The 15,035-nt window shown below is 37.3% G+C and overlaps 2 protein-coding genes across 5 annotated transcripts in view; one reads left to right on the top strand and one right to left on the bottom strand.

The window, feature by feature from the left end:
- Nucleotides 1-7,794, top strand: part of SERPINE3 (serpin family E member 3) — a 34,498-nt gene extending 26,704 nt beyond the window's left edge. The window contains exons 7-9 of the mRNA XM_004376629.2: nucleotides 4,079-4,160; nucleotides 4,654-4,739; nucleotides 7,164-7,794. Of these exons, the coding sequence (XP_004376686.1) occupies nucleotides 4,079-4,160; nucleotides 4,654-4,739; nucleotides 7,164-7,207 (212 nt within the window). The 3' untranslated portion in view covers nucleotides 7,208-7,794. The remainder of the gene's footprint in view (nucleotides 1-4,078; nucleotides 4,161-4,653; nucleotides 4,740-7,163) is intronic.
- A 381-nt stretch (nucleotides 7,795-8,175) lies between these two features.
- The window catches only part of INTS6 (integrator complex subunit 6), an 82,894-nt gene continuing 76,034 nt past the window's right edge, over nucleotides 8,176-15,035 (bottom strand). For all 4 annotated transcript variants that reach the window (XM_004376563.2, XM_023731523.1, XM_023731524.1 and 1 more), the window contains 3 exons: nucleotides 11,528-11,902; nucleotides 10,403-10,496; nucleotides 8,176-8,795 (listed from right to left, as the gene is read on the bottom strand). In XM_004376563.2, the coding sequence (XP_004376620.1) occupies nucleotides 8,702-8,795; nucleotides 10,403-10,496; nucleotides 11,528-11,902 (563 nt within the window). In that variant the 3' untranslated portion in view covers nucleotides 8,176-8,701. The remainder of the gene's footprint in view (nucleotides 8,796-10,402; nucleotides 10,497-11,527; nucleotides 11,903-15,035) is intronic.

Raw genomic sequence — 15,035 nt, 5'->3', positions numbered from 1 at the left:
CTCAAGGCCCTCTGAGCCCAAGGTGTAACCTACCCTCTACTCCCAGACATCCTTGACAGTAGGTGTCATGAAGCTTTAGAAGAGTAATTCCAGTTGTTTACAGTGCTAGAGACGCTCTTCTTGAGCAATGCTGAATCCTGTAGAATCAGCAGGCTTTGATGCAGTCCCATACCCCAATCCAAGAAATACTCCTTGTGCACAAACCTGAAACTCTGAAGAAACAATTTTGTTTTTTACTTTTATAAATGGGTAGTTTCCAATATCCACTCAGTAAGAAGTACAAGGTCCCTGTTACTATGACTTAAGTGAGCAAACCACTCATAGTTGTTTGGTTGAAACTGATTTTAATTTAGGCCATACCAGATGTCCAGTCAGAGCTGGAATAGACAGGGCTGGGTAACGGGCTAGAGGAGAGGAATGCAGAAAGCAACTAACCACAGCCTAGTTTCAGAGGCCATTTCAGATTCTTGTTAGCACTCTATCTCTACATCCTGGGCTGGGTGCTATGTGAACTCCACACTCCGCCATCTTTTAGCAACTACATGATAAGATGATGAGAAAGATAAACTAGAAGCAAGTCCTGGCAAAAACTTTTTAAATGCCACTAACTCTGCCAATAGTAAATAATAATAATTGGAAAGACCAAAAAAAAAAAAAAAAATGCCAGCAAATATGTTTGTCCTGCTTTATGAGAAGCTGAGGATCAAATATAGGGACATTGATTTACATTTTGCCAATCCTATGTTTACACAGTGTCTTACCATGAAAACTCTTAAACCTTTTGATAGTATGACCAACCACATGCAAAGAATGATGGAGAAGGTCTCCACTAACAAAGGGGAGAGGGGCACTGAAGTAATCATTCGGATAGCCTTCCTGGAGGAAGTCTGTGCCCCTGTGGAGATACAGACACCAACATTTTCTTACAAGTGAAATCGGGTTGAAAAACATCAAGGTAGCTGTTTTTAAGGGGAAAAGAGAACAAACGTATAGCGTGAGAGGTGTCTTTATTAGTCACTCAAGCAACATTTACTAAGCACATATATGTACCCAGCATTATTATGCTAGTTAGGCAAAGTAAGAAGTATTTAAAATGAATTTAAGACGTAGTTTCTGCCTTCTAGAAGCTCACAGTCTGAAAAGGAAGATGGATATGTTTGTAGAAGATGTTACGGAAGAAGGGAGAATATGCCAGGAGGGAGAGTAGGAAGAGTGTTCCCCTTTTAGTTTGGAAATTGTAATGTAGGGGCAAATGGGCTGATGGTGGGCTACAGTGTTTCCCAAAATATGTTCCCAAGAATGCTAGTCCAGTAAATTTGGGAGGGGGTGGTATGGGTGGTTCCATAATTAAACACTTCATATTATAACCCTCCTGGAGGGATTCACTACCAACATTAGCAAATTAGCAGCTCTAAGAAATCCGCTACTAAAAACAAAAACTGTTCAACCAACATTTCCCACATTTAATTAACCATGGAACCCTTTTTACAGAATAGCACCTATAAACAACAAATGGAATAAATGTTGGGAAACCAGGCTGTATGAATCTCAATGGCACTAAGGAGCTGCCAACACTGCAGGGAAGGATGAGCCCAAAGCCAGGAGGATCCCTTTGTACTTGCCCTCTTCTAGGTTGATCTCATTCGTTGTATAACATTTCAATAGCTACTTAGCAAGAGTAAGCAAATAAGGATCTGTAGTACTAGATCAAGCAAAAGGGAAAAAGTAAGCCCACAGATGACTCCTGAATTCTCATTTTGATCACAAAGCCTGGTCATCTGCATTGTCAACTCTTAAAGAGGCAACATGTAAGAGATGCTGATGCTGGGGTAGGCAGGCTGTGGTGTCTTGGCTTATGGCTGTGCAAACATGTGACCATCAGTTATTGGACCATTCCTGTAGTCTGGTGGGGAAAAGCTATTTAAATGAAACTCTTTGGTTGCAGTTTTAAGATACTGGAATAACCAAGCCCATGTAACCATCTAACTCATCCATACAATTGGTCCCATTTCTCACCCTGTGCCTAGACTATCATAGACACATGTATCTTAGTTGATAACCACCCACTGCCATTCAGTAGATTCCAACTCATAGGAACCCTATAGGACAGGATAGAACTGCCCCCATAGGGTTTCCAAGGCTATAAATCTTTAAGGAAGCAGATAGCCACATCTTTCTCCCACAGAGCGGATGGTACGTTCAAACCGCTGAGGTTTCAGTTAGCAACTGAAAGCTTAACCACTGTGCCACCAGGGCTCCTCCTTAGCTGACAAGGTGTTTCATAATGAACCTCTGCCCATTTCAGTATTTCTTAAAAATGCTCGGATGCCATACTAGATAGTAATGAAGTCACAGAGATAATCAAGCCTTGTCCCTACCATCACAGAACCATTCTTTATCCATAAAAGTCCTCTTCTTAATTTTGGCACTGCATTTCAGTTTGTTCAATGAGCTAGTGAGAGGCTAATTATTCCATTACAGAGAAGTGTTTGTTTTCTCAAAATTCCTGCAGAAAAAGACCAGCTGCTAAAATAAATCAGATTCTTCACTCAGGACAAGTGATGCCAAATGAATGCTTCCACTGATTTTCCGTTCCTGTGGCCCTTGTCTGGTCCCCCTTACTGATGCTGGAAAGTAATGGTTCTGTGCTCTGAAAATGGCCAACTCAAACTTTCTGTGCATACTTTATTTACCAAATAGATGAAATGCAGCATATTCTAGGCTGATTTCATTCTCTTACCACATTCATGGGTCAACTCTATGTATATGCCTGAAAAATGCAAACCAACATTATTAGTCTAAGATGAAACAAAGAACGCTTCCGCAAAACAATATGCATATCAAAATGATTTTAATACTCATGCCACAGATCCCTTTCCAGTGGCATGCTAGAGGTGACTAGAATAATTTCTGAAGGGGGTAGGTGTCCCTGGGTGGTGCAATTGGCCAAAGGCTGGTGTTAACCGAAAAGTTGGAGGTCTAAGTCCACCCAGAAGCACCTTCGAAGAAAGGTCTGGTGATCTACTTCCTAACAGCCATTGAAAACCCAATGGAGAATAGTTCTACTCTGAAACATGGGTCACCATGAGTTGGAGTGGACTCGACAGCAACTAACAGTGCATAGGTGTAGGGGTGGGGTGGAGATGGGTACTGACTCTTAGATCAGAAAACATGCATATTCCCAACTCTGCTCAAGTAGTGAACTCAAGATGGCTTAACAGTTCCTTCTAAAGTGAAAGGGTTGGACTGAATGATTTCTAAAGTGGCTTCTAATTCCAAAGATTCTTACTTTCATTCTTTGTTACCAAGTACCATTTTTTTCTGTGGAAAGTTGTTTGAAAATGGTTAATGATAAATTACAAAAATCTGTCAGTTCCCCTAAGTTATCCCTCATATTTCCTATTTACTAAGCTTATATTTTTGAAAATGTAACACACAGAACGATTATATTCTCACCTCTCATTTTCTTTGCAGATTCTAGCCCAGGAGGCAATTTAATTGAATGACTGCTATACCTAAGTATATGGAATGCAGTCATGCATTATACACGTTTTTAATACACTGAATTGTGCCTCTTCAAGTCCATAAAGCACACTTGTGACTTTGTCACTTGTAAGTGGCTCTTTAAACACAGTCCAAATAAGCATTCAAGGGAAATCATCTCAGATGCTTGCTAAAAATGTAGGTTCCTGAGCTCCAGAATCTGCCTTTTAACAAGTACCCTGCAGATTCTTATGACCACTGAAGTCTTAGAAATACTGGCTGAAGGAAGTATTTCAATACTAATTAGAAGTAAGTTTTGAAAATTAACTATTGAAAAAATGGGGCACTGATCTGAATATTAATTTGGGGGAATTATTTATTAGATAAATTTACCAAATTTGAGGTTTTTAAAGTTGCTTAAAATATTGAACTTTAAGAACTTTACAAATTCTCTCTCCCTAGCTATACAGCAGCCCTGGATACTAAAAATTTCAAGTACGTTCTTTAAAAATGTACTCAAATCCTTAAACTAAATGCATCAAAAAAAAAAAAAAACTAATAAGCAATTCACATTTTTATCATTTCCTGGGGTTAGGCCAAGACGGCTTTTATGTCACTGAAGCGATCCACAGGACCAAGATTGAGGTTTTAGAAGGCCCCAAGGGATCTACAGCCACAGATAACGTCCATAAGAACTCAGCAATACCGTTACACTGGTTGCCTAGATCTACTTTTGTTAAATGTGCCCATTTGAATTTTCACATTCCTAAATCTTTCAACTTAAAAACCAAAATCGAGATGTGGCATAGCTATTCTTTAAAATGTCTTAGGTTTACAGAAAGCAAAAAGGTTTTGAAAAATGATAGAAAAGAGATACCCATTTTGAAATGGATTTGTACCATTATCCCATAAACAAGGTATAGTCATTCTGAAAATTACTTTCGGTAAGGTATTTATTCCACATTTTGAAAATAGGAGAGAGGCTTGGCTAAGTAGAATCTTTCCTTTAATTTTCCAATTTGCGCCCCCATCACAACACTAAACCCTGGAAGGTCATTAGGATTTTTTTTCCAAAAATCCGGGGATATAACTGGTTTCTCATCCAATTTAAATAGCGGTTTTCTTCAAAGGTACAGAAAACGCAATGCGATTTCTCTGTTCCTTTTTTCTTGCAGCTCTGTTATTGAAAAGGTCTCAGATTCCTATTTTTAAAGCAGATCGGCCATTCATCTTTTTCCTGAGAGAACTCAACACAGGTATTACAGTATTTTTATAGGATTGAGATAAATATTAGCATCTCTCTAGCAACAAGGGCTCATCTGTCCACTACAGCCTGAAACAAGCGTTCTTTCTAGCTGTAGCTAGTTTCTGTGGTGTTTCAGAAGCTTCCCAGTTGCTGTGTCTTGTATCCTGAAAAAGGGGAGTATCTCATACCTACACAGAAAACTATTATCCTCAACATGTTTTGCCTGCTCTTTCTTTCAACTCATTTGTAGTTGATGTAGATTTTAAGATTCAGTAAGTTTCTACTTCTGGGAAGACTTAGAAATATTTTGAAAGTAAAACAACTGATAAACCTTGCCTATTTTTTCTCTTGGAATCTACCCTCCTCATCATTTTAGGAAAGAAGATGGTTTCTTCAGGCCACTAGAGTATCAGAGCAGTCCTCTAGCGTCTCTTGGCGATTCTAGTATTCTAGTGAATGCACCTGGGTTTCTGTACTGTTTTTCTGTTGAAAAGTTGAGGTGAGCCAGTATTTCTCAAGCTTACTGATATTACACAAAAATGTTTGTCCTACTACTTTTAAGTTCCACTGTACAACCTCAGCTTAATTCAAAAATAGTACAGTACAGACAATGCTGCAGTACATCAGAATGACAAGTACAAGTCCTTTAAGATTCAACGGCACTGAACAAAGTATTCAAATATTTCTCTTTCCAGCATAGTCTGCTTAATGTTCCTTTACCCCTCTGGCACTTGTTTATCAGCCTAGGAAGAAAAAGAGATTCTCAGTAAAGAGTTGTTGGCAAGTCTAAATAATATATTAAAAAGAAATAGGATGGAATAACACTAATAAAATCAAGCAAAGGTGGTTCTACTTAACTAAGCATCAGGCATTATTTTTATTAATGGAGAGAAAAAAATGTCAAAAGTTAGAATAATGAAAATTATGCATAGGTTTTACACAAATTGTCAAGGAAATACTGTCAACATTATTTTATCTGGGAATCATTTGCATACTGCTGTAACTTGTGCGAGAAATCAAAGGAACACTTTTGTGACCAAAAGGATGCGGCTCATCATTCATTAGAAAGTAGATGTGGGGTGGGGGGGCAGTAATCAGTAGACTGTATCCTCCTAGTGTTGCACCATGATCAACCATCCCAACCCCCTACTGATTAGGCGAAAATTTCACTTATCCCTCAGAACAGGAAGCTGAGAGCTCTTAGAAAGGAAGTCACAAAAAACCAAAGATGAAAAAAATGACAGGTTCTACTCCCTCGAGAAACAAAGACAAGGCTAAATTTGAACAGAAAGTTCATTGCTAAAAGCTGATAAACTAAAAAGGCTGATGACCGTTAAAAGAGAAAGATTCCTTTTTTGGAACTCGATTGCATAAAAACAATGTCAAATCCTTGGGCTAGGAAAAGACAGACAACTATTTTCAATGGTATGAGTTTTCAGAACTGTGTTAGTGATCAGAATGAAAATACAAGGCTAATCTAAAACCAGTTCCATAGTCCACCACAGTCTACACATACTGAAGTCCTTGTGAATTTATTTACTTCTCTTTTTGGGAGGCATTTGCCCATATCACACAAGACAAAGTGACTCCTCTTCTGATGACAGGGTACTGAATTTTTAGTACACCAAACTGACAAATCTTATTGATAAAGGCAACTAATGACTCAAGCAACTGACAGATGAGACACATAAGGGAACATTAAAAAAAAGGATCTCAACCTTTAGATTAAACTTTCAGAGAATATCATTTATCCAGCCTAAAACCATTCAGTGATGTAAAGGGCATAAAAGATATGATAAAAGCAAAATATACCTTCCTTCCCCTTTGCTTAGAAGTAGAATTCTACAGTAAGTATTTCACTAATGTAGTTAATATTCCCATAGTCTTTTAAAATGCAAAAAGCCTGAGAGACATGGGGCACTAAGTTTTAGTTTAGATGGATGTTGATGTGAGGGTGTAAAAAGTATGGTGACAGAAAGGACAAAAAAAAGAGGAAACTTAACAAATGGCTGCTTCCTAACTCCCTCCAGGGTTCATCTCCCCCAAAATCTTAAAGGTCTAAAGGATTATTACCTCATGAACAACCTGTCAAATGGAAATAAGAATTTTCTGATAAGGAAAACTGCTGAATACTGGAATAGATTCTCTTTCCTACATATTCTTAAGTATGAGTTTGTATCTTAATGATTTCCAATCCCTTTTATTAATCTCAGAATCTAAGTATATATAATTTAAGACCAGACAGTATACCTGGATTTGTTCAGCTCTTGCTGAATTTAGCAATGTGACTGCAGGCAATTACTTTAACAACTCCACCTTTTAAATGATATCCTGCTTTACTTAAAAAAGTATTTTACAGATATAAAAAAGGTTTAAAGGACTGCATATTAAAATACTATATAATGTTACATTAAATTCTTCTTTTTCTTGACAGGGTTTGTCTTCAGAATTGGGAGAGTTTCAAATCCCCTAGATTAAATTAACAGATCTCTAGCATGCCTTCACTTTCATCTATGTTTTTCTTCATCAAGTTAGTTTCATTTTGCTATACCCTTGAACTTTAAAAAATGATCTGCTAAAGTATAAAAAGGGTATGCAATTTTCAATCATTATGAGTCTAAAAATACTTCAATTTTACTGTAAATTTATTTCCCTTTTAATCCAAACGTATTTAAACCTTCTTTTCTACCAGTTACTCCACAAAACACTGTAAGGCACAGCAGTGATCTAGGAATAATGAGTGAGTCAGGTCATAGGATCACTTCCTCAGTAAGGAAACACAAGGCCATGTTGGATTGAGGGTGGAGAATGAATAGTACAGGTTTTTCCTTATCCTGTGTAACTCAGGGGGAATGCAAAGTGATCATAAGCCAGGTCATCTTAAATGTGTGTCTTTCCATTTATCTTCTAAATAAAATTGAGAACTTAAGTATGAGAATAGCAAAGCAGAACAAAGGGATCCCCCCTTTGTTGGACCCCCAATTTATTGTGGGCCTTCTGTAAGCATAGCACCAAGTTGCTACAGGCTAGACATTTCAGAGTATGTCATATCCCCACACTTACCACTCCCTAACAGCTTCAATAAAGTGCAATCCACAAACTCAGTGAGAAGGGAAAAGGGGTTGAAGAGAAGTAAGGAAACCAATAAAGTCCAAAGTCTGCTTTTTAAACAGCTCTGTAAGTGTCTGCCTATGGGCCACAGATACAGTTGCTTCCATTACGTAGACAAAATGGGAGGACATTGGTGTGGACAAAAACTAACACCATGGAATAAAAAGACAACGCAGATTATCTAACATGTAATTACAGTTAGGTTTAACAACTATGAACTTCCAAGTGGTGTGTCTTTCCAGTGCTAAAAAGCAACGCCTTTAAGATTCCATTAACTTTTTTTTTTTTTTCAAATGATTACTTTAAATGTGATTATTTCCTAAACCACACAAGAGTAAAATAGAGCATTTATTGATGGAATAACAAAAGTGCTTTTCTTAAATATTCTTCAAAATACATTTGTACAACTTACAATAATATATCCAAAATAACTGTATATACAAAACATTACCTAGTTTTAATGTATGTGCTTTTTTCCCCAAAAATTACAAAGTAACTTTTTTTTTTTTTTTTTTTTGGCAAAGTTCAACCTTAACAGAGGTGACAATTTTAAAGGTTGGTTTAAGAAAAGAGAACCTGAGGGAAATTGACACGCAAGAGTCAATGACAAGCAAGAGATTTGAAGGAATATTTTTAGTTTGTTAAATAAAAATTTTTTTTAGAGTGATACTTTTCACATTACAAAAATAAACCAAAATGAAGGTCACTGTAAAATGATGGAAAAAGGATCTGTAGACTTGCTTTTTGTATTCCAAATAACCAACAATGCATGTCAAAAAATGAATGCAAGATCACAATAGTCTTATATTTACTTTGTATTTGGAGAAGATAGTGAAATAAGTGGCCACATTCTATTTTCTTTTAATTGCTATTAATATGGTTGATCTGATTGGCTCTTCGATGAATTTCATCCAAAAAGTTCTCCAGTTGTTCTATTAACATTCGTTTTTTAAACCTGTATGGAAAAACAATGCCACTCTTAATTTCTTTTTAATGAATAGTTATATACCAGTACAGTGTTTAAAAAAAGAGAGAAATTGTTTTTGGAAACTTTTCTAAATAAGAATGAAAAATGAGCATGCTATTATATATAAAATCTATTGAGAGATTAACAAATTATCAAATGAGTACAGTATTAGTTTGTCCCTAAAACAAATAATCTAGACCTAGGTACCTACATACAATAGCAAAGAGGTTATTCCTTCCACAACCAAAAAGAAAAAGGGAGGAAAAATTAATGTATACAAGGGTTGCAAATAGTCTAGCATAGTTTGGGCTCACAAAACAATCCAACAGTTTCTTCTCATACACTAAAAGTTAATGTTGAAAGTAATATGAACAAAGTATGACTATAATCCCCCACAAAATGGAAGGTGAGATGAGAGTTGGGCAAGAGCATTTAAAAACCATGCTGTTCTGCTGTTCCAACTAGAAAGCTAGCAAACCAAGGATAATCAGACAGCTAATATAGCAAACAGCATTCAAATGGTAATTTTTAAAAATTTTAGTAATAAATGTAGGTAGCCTAATTTCAAATTAAAATTGCATTTATCTACATAAGAATTAATACTGCTGATGCTTTTTAGAATATCTAAGAACACTGTGCAGCCTATACCTGCTTCCTCTCTACCTGTCACCTACTATGAACAGCCACTGGACTATTACACAACTCTTTTAAAAGCAAAAGTGAAGTACAAGTACCTGCCACATACACAGGAATACAGCTAAATCCACAATGAGGTCTGATCTGACAGAACGTTAATATAAAGAGCATAACAGGTGAAATACTCAAAATTATGTGACTAGTTAGGGCCTTATCTTGATCTTTAAAGTGGTCTGTGTTCTAGCCACTCCAAAAAAAAAAAGCAACCGCTCTATCTAAAAATTGCACTATCTTTAATGTGAAACATGGAAGAGACTAGTAGACTAAGTCGGGGGGGGGGACTATGCTTACATTTAGAAGGTCAGACTAAGTTTCCTTACAACACTAAGATTCTATAAGTCTTGGAAGAAAAATAAAAAATGCTTTTTGTATTTTCTAAACTCAACAACTATGCTTTTCCATTGATTGCACTTCCTAGTTACCATTTATAACCTTGATCTATATTCCTTATACTAAAGTACATAAACCTAGGCTACTGAAAGCAATCAGAATAAGGTCAATTTGTGCAACTCTGTTTCCCTTAATTATAGGTTTTCCCACGTACAAATGAACTGCATTCAGATATTGCCTTTCGAGGTTATTTCTAATCACTGATTAACTGTGGTCCAAATATTTTAAGAAGAGAAATTAAAGACTATAAAAAAATAAAGACACCAAAAAGTCACAGAGTAGGATAAATGAGAATTATTTAAGTATCCAATAATTTTCTTGTCCATAATTTCTGAAGAATTTGTGTGTTGTTAATTTTTAACTGAAGTTCTTTTATAAACTAAAAATGAGAAGTACTTAAATACATGTGGGTGTGTAAGCATAGACAATACAAGTGCAAAACAGATTCTATTATAATACTGGCTATATAAACTGAAGACTCATTTCATAATGTGCTGTAGTTTATTTACCTTGATGCTTCTTTGATGACATTTTGTAGAAATATTAGTCTTGTTTGTAAACTGCCTTGCACATGCTTCAGTAAAGTGAAGATTCTCTCATATTCTTAAAACAAGAGAAGAATTATGTGGCTTTTATTTGTATCCTTATTCAATATCTTTCTATTGCAGTTTACTATATTAAGACATACTAAGACAAAAACAAAAATATTCTACATAAAAACTTCACCGCTCATTTAAGATTTTATAATACATTTTAAGATGTATGTGTGAAAGAAAATAAACATCAACACCGATAACTTCTCAGACTTTTTTTAAAGTTCCCATTAAGGTATCAGTCATAAAGCTTAGAAGGATGAGTAAATAGCTTTTTGGTAGTACCACTGAAAAAGAGGCAAGTAGCCTTTACAAAAAACCATCCTTATAAATTCTAAACTACATCTAACATGGCGGTAAATGGTGGGGGGTGGAGGGGGACGGGGAATCAGGTTAAGAGTACTACTTCAGTTTCAAGCTTTCACATAAAATTCTGCCAAGTACTACAACACTACAAGCTCCTAAACAGCAAGTCTTACCCACTTCTGACCCACCCATGGGTCCGTGTACCATCAGAGCAGGTGATGTCAATATCTTCTGAATGAATGCTGACAATACTGAATTTTTTTTCCTACAAAGTTCTTCTGCATTCATGTAACAGTTTTCATAACTTTAGTTTTTTACTCTAAACATATCCCTGGTCATTATCATAGCTTCAATCTTAAACACAGTTGGCAGGCACTATGCCAAGAACTTTACAGAATGAAATCATCTAATCTTCACCACATTTTTTTGGGTTAGCTACTATGCTAGCTGCTAAGAAGAATACTCAAGAATATGAGTTCCTATCACAGCAAGAACTACGTGTAATTTATCTGTGTATTCTTCGCTGCTCTGGGTCCCTGCTGCCTACTATACCTAGCATAGTACCTTGGACACAGCAGATACTCAGTAAATGTTCGTCAGCTGAATAAAGAAATGTTATATAGCTCAGATGTTGTTCAAGACTAATCTAGATTCATTCAGATCTATGCTTTCAGTTAATGCAACTTTTTTGTTTTATAGAAATCAAATCTGAGGCTTGTCTCTAATTATACATACTTCTTCCTGGTTTTCGAATCTCTTTCATTATTTGTGCTTTTAGTTCAGTGTTAACCTCTTCATGGCTTCTGCAATGCATCAATTTCTTTCCTTTGTTGAGTGAAGATGCTGGTATATTCTCTTCAGCACATTGTTCTTTATCTCTGGGCTCCTCATGATTTTCTAAAAATCCACCAACAGTTAGGTCATTAGTTCCTAAATGGTCATGACCCAGAGCCTCTGTATGATTGGTTGGTCGTTCCAGTAAACTGGCTGGAGAAGATGATGCTGAAAATTCAGTATCCATAGCATTTGGTGTAATGTCTGATGGAAGTTGGTCTGCAACATGATTTTCAACCACATCATCTATTGCCGAATCATTAGTGGTTTCTGAAACTAAAAACAAAGATAAGGGGTAAAAAAAAAGAAAATGATGAGAGGCAAGCACACAGTAAAGACAGCTACAAAGGAACACCATATATATACATTATATATAGCAAATCAATTTCCTTGACTATCACAATTAACAACATGATATGGTTAAGTTTTGCCAAAGAAGATATGGTACATTTCAATTTGAAACTTGCATAATATTTAAAAAATCTGTACAATTTCTGCCCTTAGAAATAAAATTAAAAATAAAGCCTATTTCAACCAGCTTTTAGTTCTCTGGTTGATCCTATGGCAATTTTATTGAACAAGTAGGTTTTTTTTAATGCTTTAAAACCAGTTGCCATCGAGTTGATCCAACTCATGACAATGCAGTGTGTGTCAAGAGTAGAACTATGCTCTCCATGGCGTTTTCAATGGATGATTTTTTCAGAAGCAGATGGTTACACCTTTCTTCTTAGGCATCTCTGGGTGGACTCAAACCTTCAACCTTTTAGTTGGCAGCAAAGAACGTTAACCATTTGCTCTGCCCAGGGGTTCCTTTTATGTCTTAGTGAAATACATAAGATCAAAATTATCATGGCCATTTTTCCCTTAGAGAGCCCTAGCTCATTCCAACCTGACTCTGCCTTACATATCAATTATCATTTATAAGCAAAAGCGAACACTGGAGGACTTGATGGCCAGTTAATACTGTTCCACATTCTGCAGGGAACATAGCACTTAAACATGTCCAGTTTCACATCGCACCTTTTTCTTATAACGAGCTATCTAGTGCTCATTATTTGAGCAATGAGAGCAAGCTGGTGCCCACTTCAGCTCACTGGTCCACCAGGCCCTGAAGCCTGCCACTTAACACCAGGTTATGAGACTTGCTCCCCACAGGAAACAGCTGAATTCCAACTTTCCTGACTGCTTACCAAGCTCCAGGACACCGGATCAATTCATCTCCGTTTTCCCCATTCACTGTCCAAAATGTAAACTCTGTTCACCCATACTCCCCTGTATACTCGTCCCCATAAACCCTCTCCTAAATCCTATTCCATGATTTGTAAACTCCTCTTTACTAAATAGTCTCCACAACAATTCATGTTTACCTGAAACCCAGCTCCCCCTAAGGAAACTGCTTTCCTCTTCAGACCTCAAGTAGGAACTGTTTTCTCTCAAACACTCTCTATGAACTTAAAAATCAGGCCCTGGAGTACCTGCCTCCTTCACCTCCCATGGTCATTTCAAGGCCGTTTCTCCTAGGCACTCTTGTAGAAACTGTAGCTCTTTTGAGACTCTGCCACTCATCTCTCTCCTCATCATTATCTTATATTGATCTCCAGGGTATATCCCTTCAGGCACTGACGTCTCAGTCATCTGGTTCACAGCATTCCCCCACCCCCAAGTCCCTCCTGACATCATTCGAGGTCCGTAATACTCAAAGTGCGGGTCTGTGTACAAGCAGCGTCAGCACCATCACAGAGCTTGCTAGAAATGTTCATCATAAGCCCTACTATAGACCTAATGAATTAGAATCTGTATTTTAACAAGACTCCCAGATGATTCATACACACATTAAAGTTTGAGAAGTGGTTAAGTGACTTCAAGGTCAATTACCTGGACTGGAAATTCCTCAATTTATCTCCGAAGAACTCTTTCATTTATGCTTCTGCCTCCTACCTCAAACACAAATTCAGACACCTAGGAGCATAAGCCCTTATCTTTGCAGTACTCTAGCCACTCCTCTAACTCAGCTAGACTTTTACTCCAGCAACTCCCTTCCATTCATCAGCTCTCCCTTCTAGACAGCCACTTTCCTATCTATCTAGCTTGTATCCCATGATACCTAAATTTTTGCCAGTATCATAAATTCTCTTGCTCTACTGTCCTCTCCTAACATTTGTTGGGCAAACCCCCAAATTAGATGACTCTATCTGCTTGCTCTAGAACTGCATTTGGAATAACTAGCACTACTGAAGAAATATCATCCACTCTGCAGAGTGGTCGCAATCACCACCTTTACTTGGATCCTCAGCACTGCCAAGCAGTTTCTTCCTCTCCCACAAAAACAGGATTCAAACCTTCTCCACTCTGTTCAAATCTCTGACTTTCACAATTGCTCCTTCTCAGTAGGTTGGTGAACAACCAGGGAACTTAGACTTCAGCTGCTTTCTGGGGGGAACAGGTCTAATAACCTCTCAGTGACCTCTATGAAGTCGCTCCCTACTTCACAGAGAAAAGAGAAGCAAAAATGTGGGAGAGAACTTCCTCTACTTCCACAACTAAACTTGCACTCATCCCCGTCCTGCTTCGAGTAAAGAAGCATTCTTTCATTTGTGGTCTAGACCATTCCCTCCTGCTTTCTCAGTGATTTTATGATTATGTCCTCTCTCATCTCTAGTTTCAACCTATCCATCTCTACTGGGCTCCATCACACAAGGACTTCAACATGCTTACTTTCATATTAAAAACAAAACCAAGTCACCACTTTCAACCTTTTCCTGTTACCTCTCTTTTCCCACGTCCCCTTTACAGCTAAACTTCTTCAAAATGGTTGTTTACACTCATGTCTCCATTTTTTCATCGCTCACACCTCTCTTTTAACCCCCTTGTTTTAGGCTTCTGTCCCATTTGTTGTTGTTGTTAGGTGCCATCAAGTTGGTTCTGACTCATAGCGACCCTATCTACAAAAGAACAAAACACTGCCCAGTCCTGTACCATCCTCACGATTGTTGTTAGGCTTGAGATCACTGTTGCAACCACTGTGTCAATCCACCTCATTGAGAGTCTTTCTCTTTTTCAATGACCTTCTACTTTACCAAGCATGATGTCCTTCTCCAGGGACTGGTCCCTCCTGATAACATGCCCAAAGTATGTAAGACAAAGTCTCGCCATCCTTGCTTCTGATGAGCATCCTGGCTGTATTTCTTCCAAAACTTGTTCGTTCTTCTGGCAGTCCATGGTATATTCAATATTCTTCATGAACACCATAATTCAAAGGCATCAACTCTTCTGTCTTCCTTATTCATTAACCAGCATTTATATGCATATGAGGTGACTGAAAACACCATGGCTTGGGTCAGACGCACCACAGTCTTCAAGGGTAACATCTTTGCTTTTTAACACTTTAAAGAGATCTCTTGCAGCAGAT

This window comes from Trichechus manatus, unplaced genomic scaffold (genome assembly GCF_000243295.1).
Source record: "Trichechus manatus latirostris isolate Lorelei unplaced genomic scaffold, TriManLat1.0 scaffold00044, whole genome shotgun sequence".
NCBI lineage: Eukaryota > Metazoa > Chordata > Mammalia > Sirenia > Trichechidae > Trichechus > Trichechus manatus.
This window is presented reverse-complemented; position numbering and strand designations above follow the sequence as displayed.